The sequence below is a fragment of the Quercus lobata genome, chromosome 6, assembly GCF_001633185.2.
Source record: "Quercus lobata isolate SW786 chromosome 6, ValleyOak3.0 Primary Assembly, whole genome shotgun sequence".
Lineage (NCBI taxonomy): Eukaryota > Viridiplantae > Streptophyta > Magnoliopsida > Fagales > Fagaceae > Quercus > Quercus lobata.
In genome coordinates, this window is record NC_044909.1 from 5,624,924 (window position 1) to 5,642,794 (window position 17,871).

The 17,871-nt window shown below is 35.7% G+C and overlaps 2 protein-coding genes across 2 annotated transcripts; one reads left to right on the forward strand and one right to left on the reverse strand.

Annotated features, from left to right (window-relative positions):
• The first annotated feature begins 4,969 nt into the window (after nucleotides 1-4,969).
• On the forward strand, nucleotides 4,970-9,386 carry LOC115949719 (endo-1,3;1,4-beta-D-glucanase-like). The gene is made up of 8 exons (XM_031067007.1): nucleotides 4,970-5,034; nucleotides 5,464-5,594; nucleotides 6,645-6,666; nucleotides 7,720-7,846; nucleotides 8,167-8,257; nucleotides 8,426-8,515; nucleotides 8,909-9,009; nucleotides 9,189-9,386. Exons 1-8 carry the CDS (start codon nucleotides 4,970-4,972, stop codon nucleotides 9,327-9,329), a joined length of 768 nt encoding a protein of 255 aa, XP_030922867.1. The 3' UTR covers nucleotides 9,330-9,386.
• A 1,321-nt stretch (nucleotides 9,387-10,707) lies between these two features.
• On the reverse strand, nucleotides 10,708-15,646 carry LOC115995358 (endo-1,3;1,4-beta-D-glucanase-like). The gene is made up of 7 exons (XM_031119881.1): nucleotides 15,455-15,646; nucleotides 14,593-14,614; nucleotides 14,018-14,144; nucleotides 13,525-13,615; nucleotides 13,319-13,408; nucleotides 12,736-12,836; nucleotides 10,708-11,049 (listed from the first exon to the last, which is right to left on the reverse strand). The coding sequence occupies exons 1-7, from the start codon at nucleotides 15,600-15,602 to the stop codon at nucleotides 10,909-10,911; spliced, it is 720 nt and encodes a 239-aa protein (XP_030975741.1). The 5' UTR covers nucleotides 15,603-15,646; the 3' UTR covers nucleotides 10,708-10,908.
• Between the last annotated feature and the right edge of the window lie 2,225 nt (nucleotides 15,647-17,871).

The window sequence follows — 17,871 nt, forward strand, 5'->3', positions numbered from 1 at the left end:
ATTGTACACTGTACTGTCCCTTTGTCTTAATAAAATATGTGTCTATTTCTCTATACATATCTTTCTTCTCCGTAACCACTACTTTGTGCATGAATGTTAAATATAAGCTTGCCCTTAATGACATTCTAGGCAGAAAAATGTCTTAACACAGATTCATACTAGTTTAAACTTACAAATATTATCAAGCATAACAAGGTTAATCATCAATAAATTAAACTCTTGGAACTAACCGGGATAACCGCTGAGTGCTGCGCGATGCATACTAGAGCGATGTCCGAGAACGATAAACTCTAAATCATTCGTCCGAGAGGGTAGCCGAGTATCGAGGGGCTTTGGTTGTGCTTTTGGGTAATATGTTGCGCCGTATCGCATCAACCCCTTTGATACTGGGGATCTGAGGGTAGACCGAGGAATCCGCGCAATCAAGGTATTAACCCATCTGTTAACGCGGAGTTCTCTTTGGATGGATTTCGAGATTTATGTGCCATAGTTTTTTTTTCTAGATAGTTGGTTCCTCATCCAGGTAGTTGGTTTCCCCATAGGCTTGAGTCCGAGGACTATGCAATGCCTTGGTTCTGTCCAAAACTTAGTTTTCCTCATCCAGGTAGTTGGTTTCCCCATAGGCTTGAGTCCGAGGACTATGCAATGCCTTGGCTCTGTCCAAAACCTAGTTTTCCTCATCCAAGTAGTTGGTTTCCCCATAGACTTGAGTCTGTGGACCATGCAATGCCTTGGTTCTATCCAAAACCTAGTTTTCCTCATCCAGGTAGTTGGTTTCCCCATAGGCTTGAGTCCGTGGACCATGCAATGCCCTGGTTCTGTCCAAAACCTAGTTTTCCTCATCCAGGTAGTTGGTTTCCCCATAGGCTTGAGTCCGAGGACTATGCAATGCCTTGGTTCTGTCCAAAACCTAGTTTTCCTCATCCAGGTAGTTGGTTTCCCCATAGGCTTGAGTCCGAGGACCATGCAATGCCTTGGTTCTGTCCAAAACCTAGTTTTCCTCATCCAGGTAGTTGGTTTCCCCATAGGCTTGAGTCCGAGGACCATGCAATGCCTGGTTCTGTCCAAAACCTAGTTTTCCTCATCCAGGTAGTTGGTTTCCCCATAGGCTTGAGTCCGAGGACTATGCAATGCCTTGGTTCTGTCCAAAACCTAGTTTTCCTCATCCAGTAGTTGGTTTCCCCATAGGCTTGAGTCCGTGGACCATGCAATGCCCTGGTTCTGTCCAAAACCTAGTTTTCCTCATCCAGGTAGTTGGTTTCCCCATAGCTTGAGTCCGAGGGACTATGCAATGCCTGGCTCTGTCCAAAATCTAGTTTTGCCTTGGTTCTCCAAAGTAGTTGGTTTCCCCATAGGCTTTGAGTCGTGACCATGCAATGCCTTGGTTCTGTCCAAAACCTAGTTTTCCTCATCCAGTAGTTGGTTTCCCCATAGGCTTGAGTCCGTGGACATGCAATGCCTTGGTTCTGTCCAAAACCTAGTTTTCCTCATCCAGGTAGTTGGTTTCCCCATAGGCTTGAGTCCGAGGACTATGCAATGCCTTGGTTCTGTCCAAAACCTAGTTTTCCTCATCCAAGTAGTTGGTTTCCCCATAGGCTTGAGTCCGAGGACTATGCAATGCCTTGGTTCTGTCCAAAACCTAGTTTTCCTCATCCAGGTAGTTGGTTTCCCCATAGGCTTGAGTCCGTGGACCATGCAATGCCTTGGTTCTGTCCAAAACCTAGTTTTCCTCATCCAGGTAGTTGGTTTCCACATAGGCTTGAGTCCGAGGACTATGCAATGCCTTGGTTCTGTCCAAAACCTAGTTTTCCTCATCCAGGTAGTTGGTTTCCCCATAGGCTTGAGTCCGAGGACTATGCAATGCCTTGGTTCTGTCCAAAACCTAGTTTTCTCTTTGTGTGGGATCTTGGCTTTATGGGAGTTAGCTCCTCAACCAAGCCCCTAAAGTTTATCCGTACGATTAACGCTATCAAGTACCTAGTTTGCTCTTTACAGGGGACCTTGGCTTTAAAGGTGTTAGTTCCTCAGTCAAGCCCCTAGTTAAAAAAACGTAACCCCTAGCAGAACTTTGTACTAGAACTCTATAACCAACGGTTAGAAATAACGAAGAAACTCTATCGACCCACATCCTATACCAACACGCAAGCTTTCCCCACAGACGGCGCCAATTGTAAGGACGCGATTCGTGGCGGACCGTAACAGTGTCGGGTTCGCACGTAAAAAGGCCCCTAACAATATCATTTGTAGAGCGTGGGTTTGGAAGGCTAGGCCCTGGTTGACAGGCGGTGGGTTTTTCGCGGTGTTCGTACAAGTTTAAGTTTTCCTTCACCCCTGGAGTCTTTCTCCTGGAGGTGGGCTGGGAGGTTCTGGTTTTTGGCCACTTTTCCCAACCCCCCTCTTAGGTTACTTGTTTTTTCCTTTTATATTCGCCTGCGTTCATTGTCCTTCGTCCACGTATAGGGTCAACCTTTCCAAGATTGATACTTGTCCCATCAGCCCATATTCAAAGTCGTTGGGGGTGGTTGTAAAAGCCAAAGAATGCGGCTCTGTCAGGTTCAGAGCATTGAATGGCAGTAAGGGCAGCTTTCCCTGGATATTTTAGATCTTTCTTCCTAATTTCAGTCCTATACCATTTTTACCCTTCTTTCAGGGGGGACTTTGGGTCTGCCGAGGACTGAGCTGTCCGCTCAGTCCTCGGCGGTATCCATAGGCTATTTCGTCGAGCTTGGGCCGTAGCCCTCCTCGGCTTGGGCCTTCGGATTCTCCCCGGGTAGATGGGCCTGGCCCATAAATCATTTGGGCCCCACAAGTATATATAATATTATATGTTTTATGTGTAAATATATATAAATATACTTATGTAGACTTGAGACTAGATTGTCTAAGTTCATAAGATATCAAATTATTAGTTTTAAAACACTGTAACATAAAACGGTCAAATTCATAGTAAACATTATATATAATTTTTAACAATGCAATGTTTGTGAATCTAATTTTTTTATAATTGCATAAATAAAAATCATTACATCTAATTAACTCAAATAACATAGTTTTAATTTTAATTTAATTATTAATTACTTTGCAAAGATTGATAAAAGGGTACAAAATATTATTTGTGGTTTCACTATTATGGGAAAAAGAATAAGTTAATAAAGAATTTTGCAAATAAGCTTGAGCGTGTTGTTTCTCCAAAAAAAAAAGCTTGAGTGTGTTCGATAAATAAATTAAAAAAAAAACTAAGCTTGAACATGTAATTTAGTTCAAGAATGAGCTCAAATTTAGCTCGCGTTTGTAATAGAATTAAATGAACAATTATAAACTTATAATACTCAACTTGACTCGTATACAATCCTAAGTTTTGGGTTCAAAAGTCCTTATCAATATCATAGGCCACCACTAAAAGATTTCTCCCAGTAATTACATGTTACATGTGGAGTGGCAAGCTACAGCCAAATTAGTATTAAAGAAAAGACTTCAAAACTCCTTATTTACATTAAAAATAATTATACCTTTATATGAAAATAATATATTCATTATATTTGTTGAAATTATATAATGGTTATTTCTAAAATGATAATTAATCATCCATTTCTTTCATCAAACCATTTGAATTTATTCGCATATCATTATAAATATACAACTATTTTTTTCTTCACTGTTATCTTTTTTTTTTTGGAGAAATAAAAATAATAATAAATAAAGAACCAAACAATGAAACATTAAGGATCAATATATATATATATATATATATTTGTAGGGGTATTGGGCCGGGAGCTCGTGATCCATGCAAATATTGGGCCAGCAGCCCAATTTGAGGATAAGGGGTCATCCGAGCAGGAGTGGACATTGTTAAGGGAGTTTATTTTAGTGAAGGAAGAGGTCATTTATGGTCATAACGGCTCAGAAGGGTTGTCCAAGGATGAATGCATCCTCAGCTAATCAAGGCTGAGGTCAACAGAGGTGGTCTGCAGTTCAGGGGAACGTTCTAGGAAATTCTGTCGGTATAGATGGGCATTACAGAAACATAAGACAGGAGGAAGTCCTAAAATATCTAGGGAGAAAATTGCTACCACTGCATTAAAGGGTCTGCAGCTAACTTTCTGACTGTATTAATGTGGAGAAAACATCTGAACAGGGTTAGATTGGTTGTCCCAACGCACAAAGACGCCTAGGGGGGTGTCCGATGAGACGGATAGTCAAGTAGAAGCTTGGATGATCAACAAATGGAAGGCCAGGATCGTTTGAAGGGAACTATATAATGGAAGATACCCACCATGGAAGAGGGATCGGAAAAATCAAGAAAGAAACACTGTAGCAATCTAGAACCAGACTTGTAACCATATTTAAGAACATTATATAAGAATCAGTCTCCTCGGACATTACTGAGGACGTTCTTCCTTTAGTTTAAACTTATATATTTTCATTCCTTTGTCATCAAGCCTACCTAACTTGTTGTTTGGTTAACTAAAGTCTAGTTTTTCTAACTCATTCTCTACAAATTCATTGTTTCAGGTTTCTTAGGCCTAAATCCATTCATACCTTGGGCTAGGAACTCAATCGAGGTCCTTATAATATTAATAGTCAAAACTGAGAGAAAATCAAATTAGATTTTAAATTGAAATTCAATTAGAATCTAATTTTGCACTATATGTCCCATTTAAGCTAATTAAGTTTTTAAATTTTTGTGCCAAATGAGTTAATTTAGTGTAAAATTTGGATTTCAATTAGAGTTTAATTCTAAGTCAGATGTTTTATCAAATCTAAGTTTTTTAATTTTTGTGCCAAGCAAGTTAATTCAGTGTAAAAAATAAGGAGTCTAATATAAATAAACAAAAAAAAAACAAAAAAAAAAAAACCTTATCATATATTTAACTTTATATATAAAATTAGAGGAAAATATAGATGCTGTGGATGCATCTGTACCTGCTATAAAATATGTAATAGGCTATGTTAATTCATTACCAGTATCATGTTCCATGATTCCATCTTAACATGTTTGAGTTTTCCTGAAGGATATGAGGCTCCAAACCTGAGGTTTGGCTAATTTTCATCTCTCTTTTCTTTGTTTAGTTTATGGGTTTTGCATAGTCTGTCGGATTAGGTTATTATAACAGTGTTTATGTGTTGGTGAACTCCTTTTACATTATGACTTTTTAGTTTAGGTGACACATATATTTCTTTAAAATTTTGAGCCATCAGTGTGAAACTTAGTTGACTTAATTCGGTCAAATATTAGGCACTTTAAAATACTTTCATTTTTCTCTAATTTGGAAGTGGAATACATAGATGATTGTAATTCTCTATTTGAAGCTATGCCATGTTATTTTGAATAAGAAGTGCAGCAATAAAGATTTTTCTGTTAAAAGTTGGAGTTGTACTCCACACATTTTAGACATGCAGATCTGTAACATTCTGAAAACTAATTTTTTCTTTTTTCTTTTTTTTTTAATTTTTTTTTTAAAGGAAGCTTGCAGACAAGGTTGCAGCTGCTGGATTTTTTGCGGTAGTTCCTGACTTCTTTAATGGAGATCCCTATGTGCCGGATGATGCTAATAGGCCTATACAAGTTTGGTTGAAGGATCATGGAATGGTTGGTTCTATCTTTTAATACTTGCATGTAAGTTGTTTATAATTTTGATTTTCTCATGATGGACCCTTTTGCGAAACTTGAAAATATTGCTGCATTTTTCATTTGAGATTGTGAGTTTGGTATTTTTCAACATATTAGGCTGTCTGGATATGTGTGTGGATTTAGCTGCATAACTTCTTTATCGTTATTACTGAAAGTAACAGATTGTTCTTACTTCATAAATTATTAAACTACCTAGCTGTGTAAACCTTTTGTGGCCTTGATTGAAATTGATGACCCTGATATTGCAGCTTTCTGCTAATTACTATGTGATTTTTAGTATGCACTAATAGTGTCTGAAGCTCTATAATTAACGTCTCTGGCTCTCCCAACTCCAAGCTTGCCATCCTTCTCATCACTGACGTTTTTGGTACCTACCTACCTACGTACACATTTCTTTCACACCTCACTTCTTTGGCTACTCTATTTTTCACTTCAAACTGTGATCTCATCTGGGTGTTGGCTTTTGGGTTCTGAGATATTCGGAAATAACTCTTACATACACTGTTACACATATGCATGTTTTTAACTGAAATTGTACTTGTAATCGTACAAGTACGATTTCAGTTGGTTAAAAACACGCATGTGTATGTGTAATAGCCATTGTTTTTTGTTTAATTGAATTATTTATGAATCTTGAGGAAAATTGATTGGCACCTTCAGTTATCCTTGGAATTTCTCTGTTCTAATGAAATGTTACTATGAAAAGAATTTCTGTGAAAACCGGAAAACGTAGGGCATTATAGAAACAAAAGGAGAAAAAAAAGGGGGATTTCGATCAGTGTCAAAGGTTTACATTCTACATTCAGTATTCTCTGATGTTGCTTTGAAAAATGGATACATTTATTGATGATTGGCGTTTTTCTAGTCATTTATGTAAATGTTTTCGCTTTTTATTTTTTTATGCAATATAATATATATGTTTGTTTGTCTGTACCAGCTATAAAATCATTGGCTATGTTAATTTATTACCATTATCATGTTCCATCTTAACATTTTTGAGTTTTTCCTGCAGGATATGAGGCTCCAATTCTGAGGTATGGCTATATCTCATAACTCTCTTCTTTGCTTAGTTTATGGGTTTTGAAGAGTAATATTTTCGGCATAATTTGCTGAAGTAGTCGATTATAAATCGTAAACATTCATTTAAACATGGACCCAACTCGCATTAAAAAAAAAAAAAAAAAACACATGGACCCACCATTCCTATATGACCATAACAAAATGGTGACAAAAGTTGTCGCCCTAGATTTCTCTATATTAATGATGAACTCTTCTAACATTGACTTTCCGGTTTAGATCCCCCAACACACACACACACACACACACACACACATATAGCACTATCTAAAATCTTGATACAACAATTAAAAAACAATAAAAAAGCTAAATATGAAATAGGTAAATTTTGTGAATAATTTAGTTTACCCCTATTGCCCCTTCTAGGCAAAAAGGAAAAAAGAAACATGCATGTTGTGGCCGCCACTAAAAAAAAGTTGCTATAGGCAGTTTTTTTTTTTTTTTTTTGGTAGTGATGATCAAATCTATAAAGATTACAATTGTGGAAAATACGGTCACTTTATTAAAGAATGCAAACAAAAAAACTGGTAAATTGAAAAATAAACTTAATATTTTAAATATTGATAACAGTGATAAAAAAGATTTGATTTGGATACTTGAGTCACAATCTTCTGATTCATTTGATATTGATATTTTAACCTCAAGTGAATCTAATTATTGATCTGCTAGCGAATCATTTGATTCTCCTGATATTATATATATATATATATATATATATATATAAAAGATTCAGAGCCATCATTCCAAAATTTAGCTGACTTTATTTGATCAAATATTTGAAATACATTTATTTTTCTTTCATTCTGGAGGCAGATTACAATAGATAATTGTAATTGCCTATTTGAAGCTATATTATGTTATTTTGAATAAGAAGTGCGACTATAAAGATTTTGCCATTAAAATGTGGAGTTGTAATCTATACATGCTTGTTCAAACACACACTTAACATTGTGAGTTTGTGCTTACTTTTCGATTATGGAAACTAATGTTAGCTGTTTTCTATTTTAAAGGAAGCTTGCAGACAAGGTTGCAGCTTCTGGATTTTATGTTGTAGTTCCTGACTTCTTCCATGGAGAACCCTTTGTGCTTGACAATGCTAATAGGCCCATACAAGTTTGGTTGAAGGATCATGGACCGGTTGGTTTTTTATTTTTATACCTCACTGAAAATTGCTTATAATTTTGATTTGCTGATTATAGGGTCTCATTGTGAGTTTGGTATTTTGCATATTAGGTTGTCTGAATATGTGTTTGGATTAAGCTCTGTAACTTCTTTATTGTTATTGTTGAAACCAATATATGGTTCATACTTCCTAAAATATTGATCTACCTGGATGTGTCCCCCTTTTGTGATCTTAATTGAATTTGTCGACCCTATTATTGCTGTGCCTTGTACTATTGCTATGCAATTTTCAGTATGCACTAATGGTGTCTGAAGCTCTGTAATTATTGCAACAGGACAAGGGATTTGAGGAAGCAAAGCCAGTAATTGAAGCTTTAAGAAGTAAAGGTGTTTCTGCAGTTGGGGCTGCAGGGTTCTGCTGGGGTGGTGAGTTTTTCTTATTATCTCTTCATTCCCAAACTAGCACCCTATTGAGTTTTATTATAATTATTTTTTTTTCATTATTAATTCTAAATTTCTAACATTTTAAATAATGTAGCATTTTATTGCTTGAGAAGAAAAATACTGACATTTGAACTTTTGTATTCTTCTCAGCCAAGGTTGTGGTGGAGCTTGCAAAAACTGAGCTTATCCAAGCTGCTGTGCTATTACATCCTTCACTTGTCACTCTAGATGATATCAAGGGTATGGATTCATATGCTTAAAAATTCTCAAAACTTGATATTAGTTACACTAGATTGTTAGTTTAAAGATTCAAAACTTCAAAAGTGTCTTTTGAAGCACCTTCGGGAAAGAACTTCTAGCTCTTATCGAACTTTAGCAATTAAAATGTTAGATGTCATTACAAGTACCAGATTTTGTTAGTTAACTTTTTCCCCTTTCTCTTGAGGTTAATGGTTATTTATTTGCTACTGGCATTTTGATATAATAATACATTACCTGGTTCTTAGAAATCACTGCTTTTATCATACTTAATGCCTGCTTTTTTTTTTTTTTTGGAGGTTTGGTACAAGTTCAAGAAGAACAAAATCAATGGATTGTCTCATTGTTCTGATCAATATTTGGAATTAATTTCAGGGGTTAAGGTTCCAATTGCAGTACTAGGAGCTGAAATTGACCGAAACTCTCCGCCCACACTCTTGAAACAGTTTGAAGAGGTCTTAGCTGCTAAATCTGAAGTAAGAAAATCAAATCCTTGTCCTTTTAAAAAAAAAAAAGGCCTTGGTTATTCATTTTTAAACACTACTTTTCAGCGTTAAGCTGTTAACTAAATTTATATGCCTTTCCCTTTCTAATTACGAAACTTTTTTTTTCTACTAAGTTTTGGCTAATTCAAGTAATGCTTGATTCTTTTCAGGTGGATGGCTTTGTTAAGATATTTCCGAAAGTTGAACATGGGTGGACAATCAGGTATAGTGTTGAAGATGCGGCAGCTGTGAAGTCTGCTGAGGAGGCTCATCAAAACCTGTTAGAATGGTTTGCTAAGTATGTGAAGTGAAATTGTCAATTTAGATACTTTTGTGTTATGTATTGGCTTTACATTATACAGCTATACTTTAATATGTGGTATGTAAGAATTTGGATGAGTTTATGAATAAATGGTGAATAAAAGTTGCATTCTTTATCTAGAAGTATGGTTGTAGTGAGAGCAAAGTGCCTTTCTCTAGAGAAATTATTTAATAAATCAATTGTATATATTACACTTTCCTCTTGAGTAAATGTGGGTCTCATATGCTAGACACATATAGGTTCACCGTTATGTGAGAAGAAAGTGTAATACACCAGATGCACTGAATAATTTCACTGTTGTCCGATGAATGTTTTCACCTAAGCCATAAAAGTTCTTTGAATGCTTTGTAATGGTTTATATGGTTATCATTACATCATAAATTCGATGATTTCAACTTCAATATCAATGCCTTTGAGCTATCAGCGGTTAAAATGCACTAAAATGGTATACTGGGGGCTTTGAAAATGGAGAAGTTTCTGTAGGGTCTTGCCACACTGTAATGATAACCATAAAAGTGATTGATGTTTGATGCCTTTGAGCTATTAGAGGTTGAGAAAAGTTGAAGAGCTTGTGTCTGAGGCTCTCTGTAAATGGCCAAGTTCTTGCCAGGTCTTGTCTCATTGTGGGATTAATTTTTGCTTCAATTTACATGGCACGTTACAAGTTTTTGTTTGTCTATGTTTTTTTTTTCTTTAAAAACAAGTGGGGAGTCGGGAGGGAATTTGTTCCTTCATCAGAAAATCGAGCAATCTACGAGCCACAAGATTCTGGGTACATGACATTTTATGGGTCGCTTGATGTTTACATGTAACATGTGCCAAATTATGTTCATGCTATCCTTCCAAATATTGGGATAGAACTTCCACTATGATGATTATTTTTACTTGTTTTAATTCTAAGTATTGATTCGATCATAGGTAGTGTTAATGGCCTGCGTTAAGCATTTCATTTTGTGATTCTTTCAAATTAATGAAACTACATCAACAATTTTTTGTCAATTAGGAAAAGCAAATATTAAGTAATCAATCAATCTATATATATATATATATATATGTGTGTATATATATATATTGAGTTCAAGTTACACCTGGTCTGATTTTAAATAAAGTTACACCAGTCAATATTTTTTAATTGGATGCGAATTTTGACAAATCTACCATTAAATTATATTATCTTCATATATTTTCCATGCTTACAAAATTTCAAGGTGATCAAAGATTAATAGTCATGTCATCAATCAATTGTTTAAATTCAAGTTTTTGTAATTTAAAATAATGTATAAAAGATGAGTTTACGGATTAAATGGTAAATAACATCCAATTGACATGAAAATTGGTATAAATGTAAAAACATATAGAACATGTAATTCAACGGTGGAATTTTCAAAATATGAATTCTATAACAAGTTATTGGATGATGTAACACTGTTTAGATTTACACTAGGTATAACTTGAAATTTTAATACCCTCAAACATTTGGAAAGAACAATATTAGACTAGGTACACACTGTAACTCATATAATAATATAAAACCCAGGCGTAGCACACAAGTAGCTAATTTGACATTGTCACTTAATATACTTCGCAAACCAGTCCAACAGATTCTGATGGGCCTCCTCAGCAGACTTCACAGCTACTTCATCTTCATCCTCGTACCTAGTTGTCCACCCATGTATGACTTTTGGAAATATCTTAACATAGAAATCCACCTGAAAAGAATCAAACATTATTTGATTGCTATCAAATGGAAAAACCAGGAAAACATTAGAGAAGGTAACACCAAAATAGATTGATTGCACGAACAAACTATAGCCTCAATATGGAAGATTGGCCTAAGTTAATTAAAAGGCATTTAAAGGAAAAAGCAGATCACCATGATCAATATCTGTTTATTGTTTAAAATGATTTGATAACACTAACTAGCCAAAACCAAAGATTCTATGATCACATCATCAAAACCAAAGCCAAAGATCCATCACCCAATGCAAAAATTGGGAGAACATGGGAAAAAGTTACACCAATATGGATTGATTGCTGATTGCTGCGAAATCTATAGCCCTAGTAAGAAAAGATTGACCTAAGTTAAGGTGTTTCAAGGACAAGATGATGAAACACCATGATGAAAATTTATTTGTTTGATTGAAAAGATTTGACACACGCCAGCCAAAATGGGTATTTACCCCTAATTTGAAAACTATGTAGCAAAATGCCCCTATTTTTTTACTTAAAAATATACATAGAATTCGATTTTGAGGATATTAAGGGTCCGTTTGGATACAGCTGAAAACTGAAAACTGAAACTGAAAACTGAAAAACACTGTAGCGAAATAATTTTTAAATGTGTGAATAGTATCGTGGGACCCATTTTTAATGAAAAAGTTGCTGAAAAGTGAAATTTGTGGGTCCGTAAATAGTATACGATGTGCTGTGATTGGTCCAAAAAAATTTGAAAAGTCAAAGTTTGCGGCTACTGTTCATTGAACAGTAGCCGCTTGTGGGAAAATCGCGTGAAAAAAAAAAAAAAAAAAAAAAAAAAACTGAAAAACGCAAACGCGGATTGGGCAAAAAACGCCCAATCCAAACGCACTCTAAGTTTTACACTGAACTTGATTTTGTTAAAATCGAGTTCCTTAACAAGGGCATTTTGCTAAGCCTCAAAACATAGGCATTTTGCTTCATAGTTTTCAAATTAGGGATAAATACCCATTTTCCCCTACTTAGCCGGCCCCAACCTATATGTTTACAACAAAAGCCCAACTCAAAGATGCCACAGTTAACATTAATAGCCAAAATGCCAAGAAAAGACCAAAGAAGAAGTCATGATATAACAGAGGATAAGGCAAAAGATTCATGTAACCAATTTCATTTTTTGAAAAGTTTTTGTTACATAGAAGAAAGACCTAATCAAGCATTTAAGTGCAGTTAGCTTGCCAAAAATTGTAATTTATCAAGCCAAAAATCTTATCCCAATACAGGAGGGATCTAGAGATATGGCATGAGCATGCTTCAGCAAGCACCTAGCCACATAACACAAGACTAGTGTGGGTGTACACTCTGCTACCATTCACTCTTTCTTCTAGAAAACCAAGAAAAATACTCTGAGATGAAACTAATGCTAAAAATATGAAATTTAGGCTAAAAGGATCATAGTTATGTTCCAAATATTCCAATACATAAAAAATTAAATGCAGCCAGTCAAACCTCAATAGAAGAATGATGAACCAGCATTATTACCAGAATGTTATTACTTATTATCTAAGAAGAAGAAAAAATCATAACCAGAAAAGGTTGAGATATATAATAAAATAATGTAACAGCTAAGCACTGTAAAGAAGCATATAAAAATGGATATAAAAAATTAAAAATAAAACTAGACAAGGATTTGATCTTCCTACCTTAGATTGAGAAGTTAAGGCCTCATCATATTGTTTTAAGAGTTCGGGTGGAGCCATGTTGTCAATCTCAGCTCCTAGTACTGCAATGGGAACCTTAACACCTGAAATCAATCACCAAATACCAGTTAACTATGACACAAAATTGTTAATTTTTTTTCTTCCTCGTACTTGTACTCAAACTAGAAAATAGATAAATTTAGCAAGTCCTGGTCTGCAAGCAACTTGAAGGTCGAAAAAAAAAATATTGGAACAAGAATTGATTTCCAACATCCAGGGAAAATGCAAAATTATGACAGAGAAGGAGTTTAGTAAGATTAAATCATTGTAAATCTGCATGCTAAAAGCAAACAAATATACTTTGACCTCAAGAGAAAGGAAAGAAGGAAACTTATAAAGTCAAGTACTTGTGATTACTAGTTACTTCCAATATTTTAATTGCTAGAGTATAATAAGAGCTAGAAGTTTTTTCTTGAAAGTTCTTCAAAAAACACTTTTACACTCTGAAATTGCAAACTAACAATCTAGTGAAACTAATATAAAGCTCTTGAAAAAGTTATACAATGGGATCCATTCAAATCCATACCCTTGATATCATCCACTGTTACCCATGTAGGATGTAATATCACTGCAGCTTGGATAAGTTCAACTTTTGAAAGTTCAACCACAACCTTACCTGATAAGTGAGAAGAATGTAAAATTTCAAATGTCAGCATTTTTTTCAAGCAATAAAATGCTGTATAAAGATACTTAAAAAGAAAGAAAAGAAGAATTAATAGAGAAAAAACTCACCACCCCAGCAAAAGCCTGCAGCCCCAACTGAAGAAGCACCTTTACTTTTCAAAGTTTCAATTATTGGCTTTGCCTCCTCAAATCCTTTATCCTATAGAAATAATTACGATACTATTAGTGCAAACTGAAAATTGCATAGCAATTAGTAGAAAACTGCAATATTAGGGTTAGTGGGTCACCAATTTTAACCAAGGTCGCAAAAGGTGGACACAGCCAGCTAGTTCAATAATTTATGAAGTATGAACTATTTGTTACTTACAGCAATAACAATAAAGCAATTGTGCAGCTGAATTCACACATATATTCAGACAGCCTAATATGCAAAATACCCAAACTCCACAATGGAGGCCTTTAGAATATAATCTCAAATGAAAATGTAGCAATACATTTAAGTTTCACAAAAGGGTCACTGTGACAAAAACATTTTCTTTTTGATAAGTAAAAAACAAACTTATAAACAATTTCCAGGAAAAAATTAAAATTTATAACCGACCGTTCCATGATCCTTCAACCAAACTTCTAGAGGATTATTAGCAATATCTTCGAGCACAAAGGGTTCTCGTATGAAGTCAGGAACTACCACGTAATATCCAGCAGCTGAAACCTTGTCTGCAAGCTTCCTTTTATATATAAAGCAGCTAACATTAGTTTCAGAAGCTAAAAAAAGCACAAACTCACAATGTTGATTATTTGTGAGTGTCTCTATGAACATGCATGATAGATCACAACTTCAACTTTTTGGTGGGAAAACCCTGGTTGTTGCACTTATTATTCAAAACAGCCTAATATAGCTTTGAATAGACAATTACACGTATGTTATTTCTGTTCTACTCTGCTTGTTAAATGAAAGAAAAATGTAAGTATTTGAAAGTGACCACTATTTGACCAAGTTGAGCCAGCTAAGTTTCAGAGTGTTGGGTCTGAATTTTAACTAATATATATGCCACCTAAACGAAAAGTCACAATGTAAATTATGCATTACAGAATGACTTGTTAAAAACAGCCTAATCTGATGGACTACGCAAAATTCATAAACTAAACAAAGAAAAGAGAGAGAATTAAGCATACCTCAACTTTGGAGCTTCGTATCCTGCAGGAAAAATCAAACTTAATAAGTTGGAACATGATAGTGGTAATGAATCAATTAACATAGCCAATAATTGCTCAACAAGAATTTCACCACTTCCACATTAATTTTCGATACCCAACCAGGGCCAGAACAGAAAAATAGTATAAAAACAATAAATAAGTAAGCAATTTTTTTTTTTTTTACGTAAATGCCTAAAAGAAATTTGCGTGTGACTAAAAGTCTCTGATAAATTTTATCCAACAAAAAAGTCTCTAATAAATTATATGGGCGAGGGTTCAGATTTCGGAGAGAAACATTTTCCTATTATTACCGTATGATCTCGGTAACACTCCAATCATTAGAAAAATAGTACTCATTTTTCGAAGCAACATACAGCATACAGATTAATGACGATAAAATATGAACCTCTGATACTAAATAGAAATCCTTTTTTTTTTTTTTTTTTTGGGTTCTCTACTTCTCTCTAGAATTTCCAAGGATCAGGAATTTCGAAGGCCCCTATGTTATCACAGAATTTCCAAGGATCAGGAACTTCCATTTCTGAATGATTACTGGAGGTGCTAATCAATTTACCTCCAGATTCATGTATATATATAACCCAATTATTCATTAACCATAAAAGTCAACGCCCAGGTTACAGTTTGGAGTGAAAAACCAATAACTTTTCACAAAATATTTTACAGCTACTTACTGAGTTGACAAATTCTTAATAGTAGATTATAAAATGATGTATGTAATGGATCCATACTAAAACTAATAAAAACCCAACAGTTGTGAAATTTGTTGCCTAGGAAAAAAAGTGAGTAAAGAAGCCAAGTATCAAAGAAACGTGTTAAGTACCAAAGACGTCAGAGATGAGAATGATGGCATGCTTGGCATTAGGTGAGCCAGTGACATAGGTGCTGAGACCACAGAGTTGTTCAACATGGCCAGCTCCAGCACTTGGGTCTAAAGTTGGTGGGTTAGAGCAGCACTGATGTCCTGCCATTCTTCTTCTTATTTGATCAGCAGAGCAGCACAGACAGTCAAACACAAACACTCTCCACAATCTTTTGAGGTTGTGAGGTTTTTGTAAAGAAATAAGGGTTGATAATGATATATAGATGTCACTCGGGCCACCACTTGGTCTGCCCAATAGGTCGTGTACTGTCGGGCCAAAAAAAAAAAAAATATATATATATATATATATATATATCAAATAATACCACTTTATTTATATTAAAGTCAAATAAGCAAGAAATATGTGTAAAAATAACTACTTATTAAAATATATCTTTTAATTGTTAGTGGTTTAATTATTTTTTAGTGACATATATCACACTTATTGAATTTTGATATTGTTGACATAATATTTTTTAGAGAGGTGCTACGTTTATAACATTTTTATAATATTTTCACAACAAATCATAGGTGGTTAGTTATTATTGGTTCAAATTTGAACCTAACACTAAGATTATTTTTTTGTCCTAACAATAACAATCAATAACAATCTATCATTTAAGATTTATTGTAAAAATATTGTGAAAATATTTTTTTTTAAATTTTTTTATGAAAAATACGTGAATTTTATTAATAATGAGAAAATAATAAAGCATCCTGAATCACTGCAGATTCAATAAAAGATGGAGTCTCTTCTACCCAAGTTACAAAGTTATCAAGACAGTTGGTGTGGCGTGCCAAGTGGTGAGCTGGTGTGTTTCTTGATCGCTTGACGTGCAGTATTTGGTGTTGTCTAAAGTGCTGTAGCTTGGCGTGGATACCTGTGATGATATTTTCAATACTGATGGGTACCTTTGACTTGTCCAAGAGAGCTCCAATAAGGACTAAACTATCTGACTCGAAAGTGACTTCTTGGAGGCCAATCTCCTTTGCGAAAGAGATGGCTACATCCATTGCTTGGGCTTCAGCTTCAAGTGGACCCAGTGGCAGCGGAAGTTGCGTGCTCAAAGTAGCAAGCACGTCACCCACATGGTCCCAAACAATGACCCCAATGCCAACCAACTTTGTGTTCTTGAAAACCGCAGCATTCATGTTGACTTTATAGCATGGGAACACAGGAGGGGTCCACCTAACTTCTTCTGCAGAACTGGGATTGCAGTATTGAAAATGTGCAAGGTGGAAGTCATGTAGCATGGATCGGGCTTTCATAATGATGTCATGACTGGACTGCCGAGGAGAGCCAAGTCTAGTTTTGCTCCTATTATACCACATGCACCATGAAATCGTGATTATCAACTCAAGCATGTCCTTACCTGCGTGTGGAATGAAGATAAGGTGCTAGAGAAGGTCCACGTATTCCCTGAAGCGCACGCCTCTAGTGTCCAGTGGTAGGCCCGTAGCTGTCCATGTGTCACAACCTTTGATGCATTCCCAGAACATGTGTCCACTAGTTTCCTCCCCAAGGCGGCAAGCTTCGCACGTGGCATCCTCTATAACCCCACGGTGACAGAGATTGACTTTGGTAGGGAGTATATTGCGACAGGCTCTCCATGCAAATATTTTGAGTTTTGGTGGGACGTTGGGACTCCATAGTGTGTGCCAAAACAAGTGTTAAGACTCATCATTGGAAGCTCTTGCCGCATGGGTATGATTTGATAATGAAAGGGCTACCTTATAGGCACTACGAACTGTGAAGGTGCCTCTTGGGGTGTAGGCCCATACCAGTCGGTCAGCTGCTTGATTATGGTTGCGTGGCATGCTGAGGATCACATCGGAGTCATCTTGCATGAAAATCTGCTTGACCATGTCACTCCGCCATTTGCCTGTAAGTTCAGCCAGCAGTGAACTGACCCTTGCATCTCCGGGCAAGGTATTTGGTGGTGTTGTGGGGCGAAAAGAGGATGGTCGTGGGAGCCACTTGTCATGCCAAATCCAGGCAGAGTCACCGTTACCAATTTGCCATCTGCAACCTTCCCTAACCACACATTGTGCTGCGATAAGGCTTTGCCATGCAAAGGATGGCTTGGAGCCTAACTCTGCTTGTAGAAAATCAGTGTGTGGAAAGTATCGGGCTTTTAGAACACAGGACACTAGAGAGTGGGTGTTGGTTTGTAGTTGCCATCCTTGTTTGGCGAGAAGTGTAAGTTGAAAGATTTGAGATGACGACAGCCTAAACCACCCATTTCCTTAAGAGTACAGACTTTGTCCCAAGATAGCCAAGTCATTTTATTTTTTCCATTGGATTGTCCCCACCAAAAAGCACGGATTCTGCTAGTCATTTCATCACAAAGCGTATTGGATGCTTATTGTGAAAATGT

Excerpts from the sequence above, each read along its gene's own strand:
- LOC115995358 (XM_031119881.1), bottom strand. The coding sequence starts at position 15,602 with ATGGCAGGACATCAGTGCTGCTCTAACCCACCAACTTTAGACCCAAGT. Across the intron at positions 13,409-13,524 it reads TGCAGGCTTTTGCTGGGGTG|GTAAGGTTGTGGTTGAACTT; the intron begins GTGAGTTTTTTC and ends CTCACTTATCAG. Across the intron at positions 11,050-12,735 it reads CCTTAACTTCTCAATCTAAG|GTGGATTTCTATGTTAAGAT; the intron begins GTAGGAAGATCA and ends GATTCTTTTCAG.
- LOC115949719 (XM_031067007.1), top strand. The coding sequence starts at position 4,970 with ATGTTCCATGATTCCATCTTAACATGTTTGAGTTTTCCTGAAGGATAT. Across the intron at positions 8,516-8,908 it reads CACTCTAGATGATATCAAGG|GGGTTAAGGTTCCAATTGCA; the intron begins GTATGGATTCAT and ends AATTAATTTCAG. Across the intron at positions 9,010-9,188 it reads TCTTAGCTGCTAAATCTGAA|GTGGATGGCTTTGTTAAGAT; the intron begins GTAAGAAAATCA and ends GATTCTTTTCAG.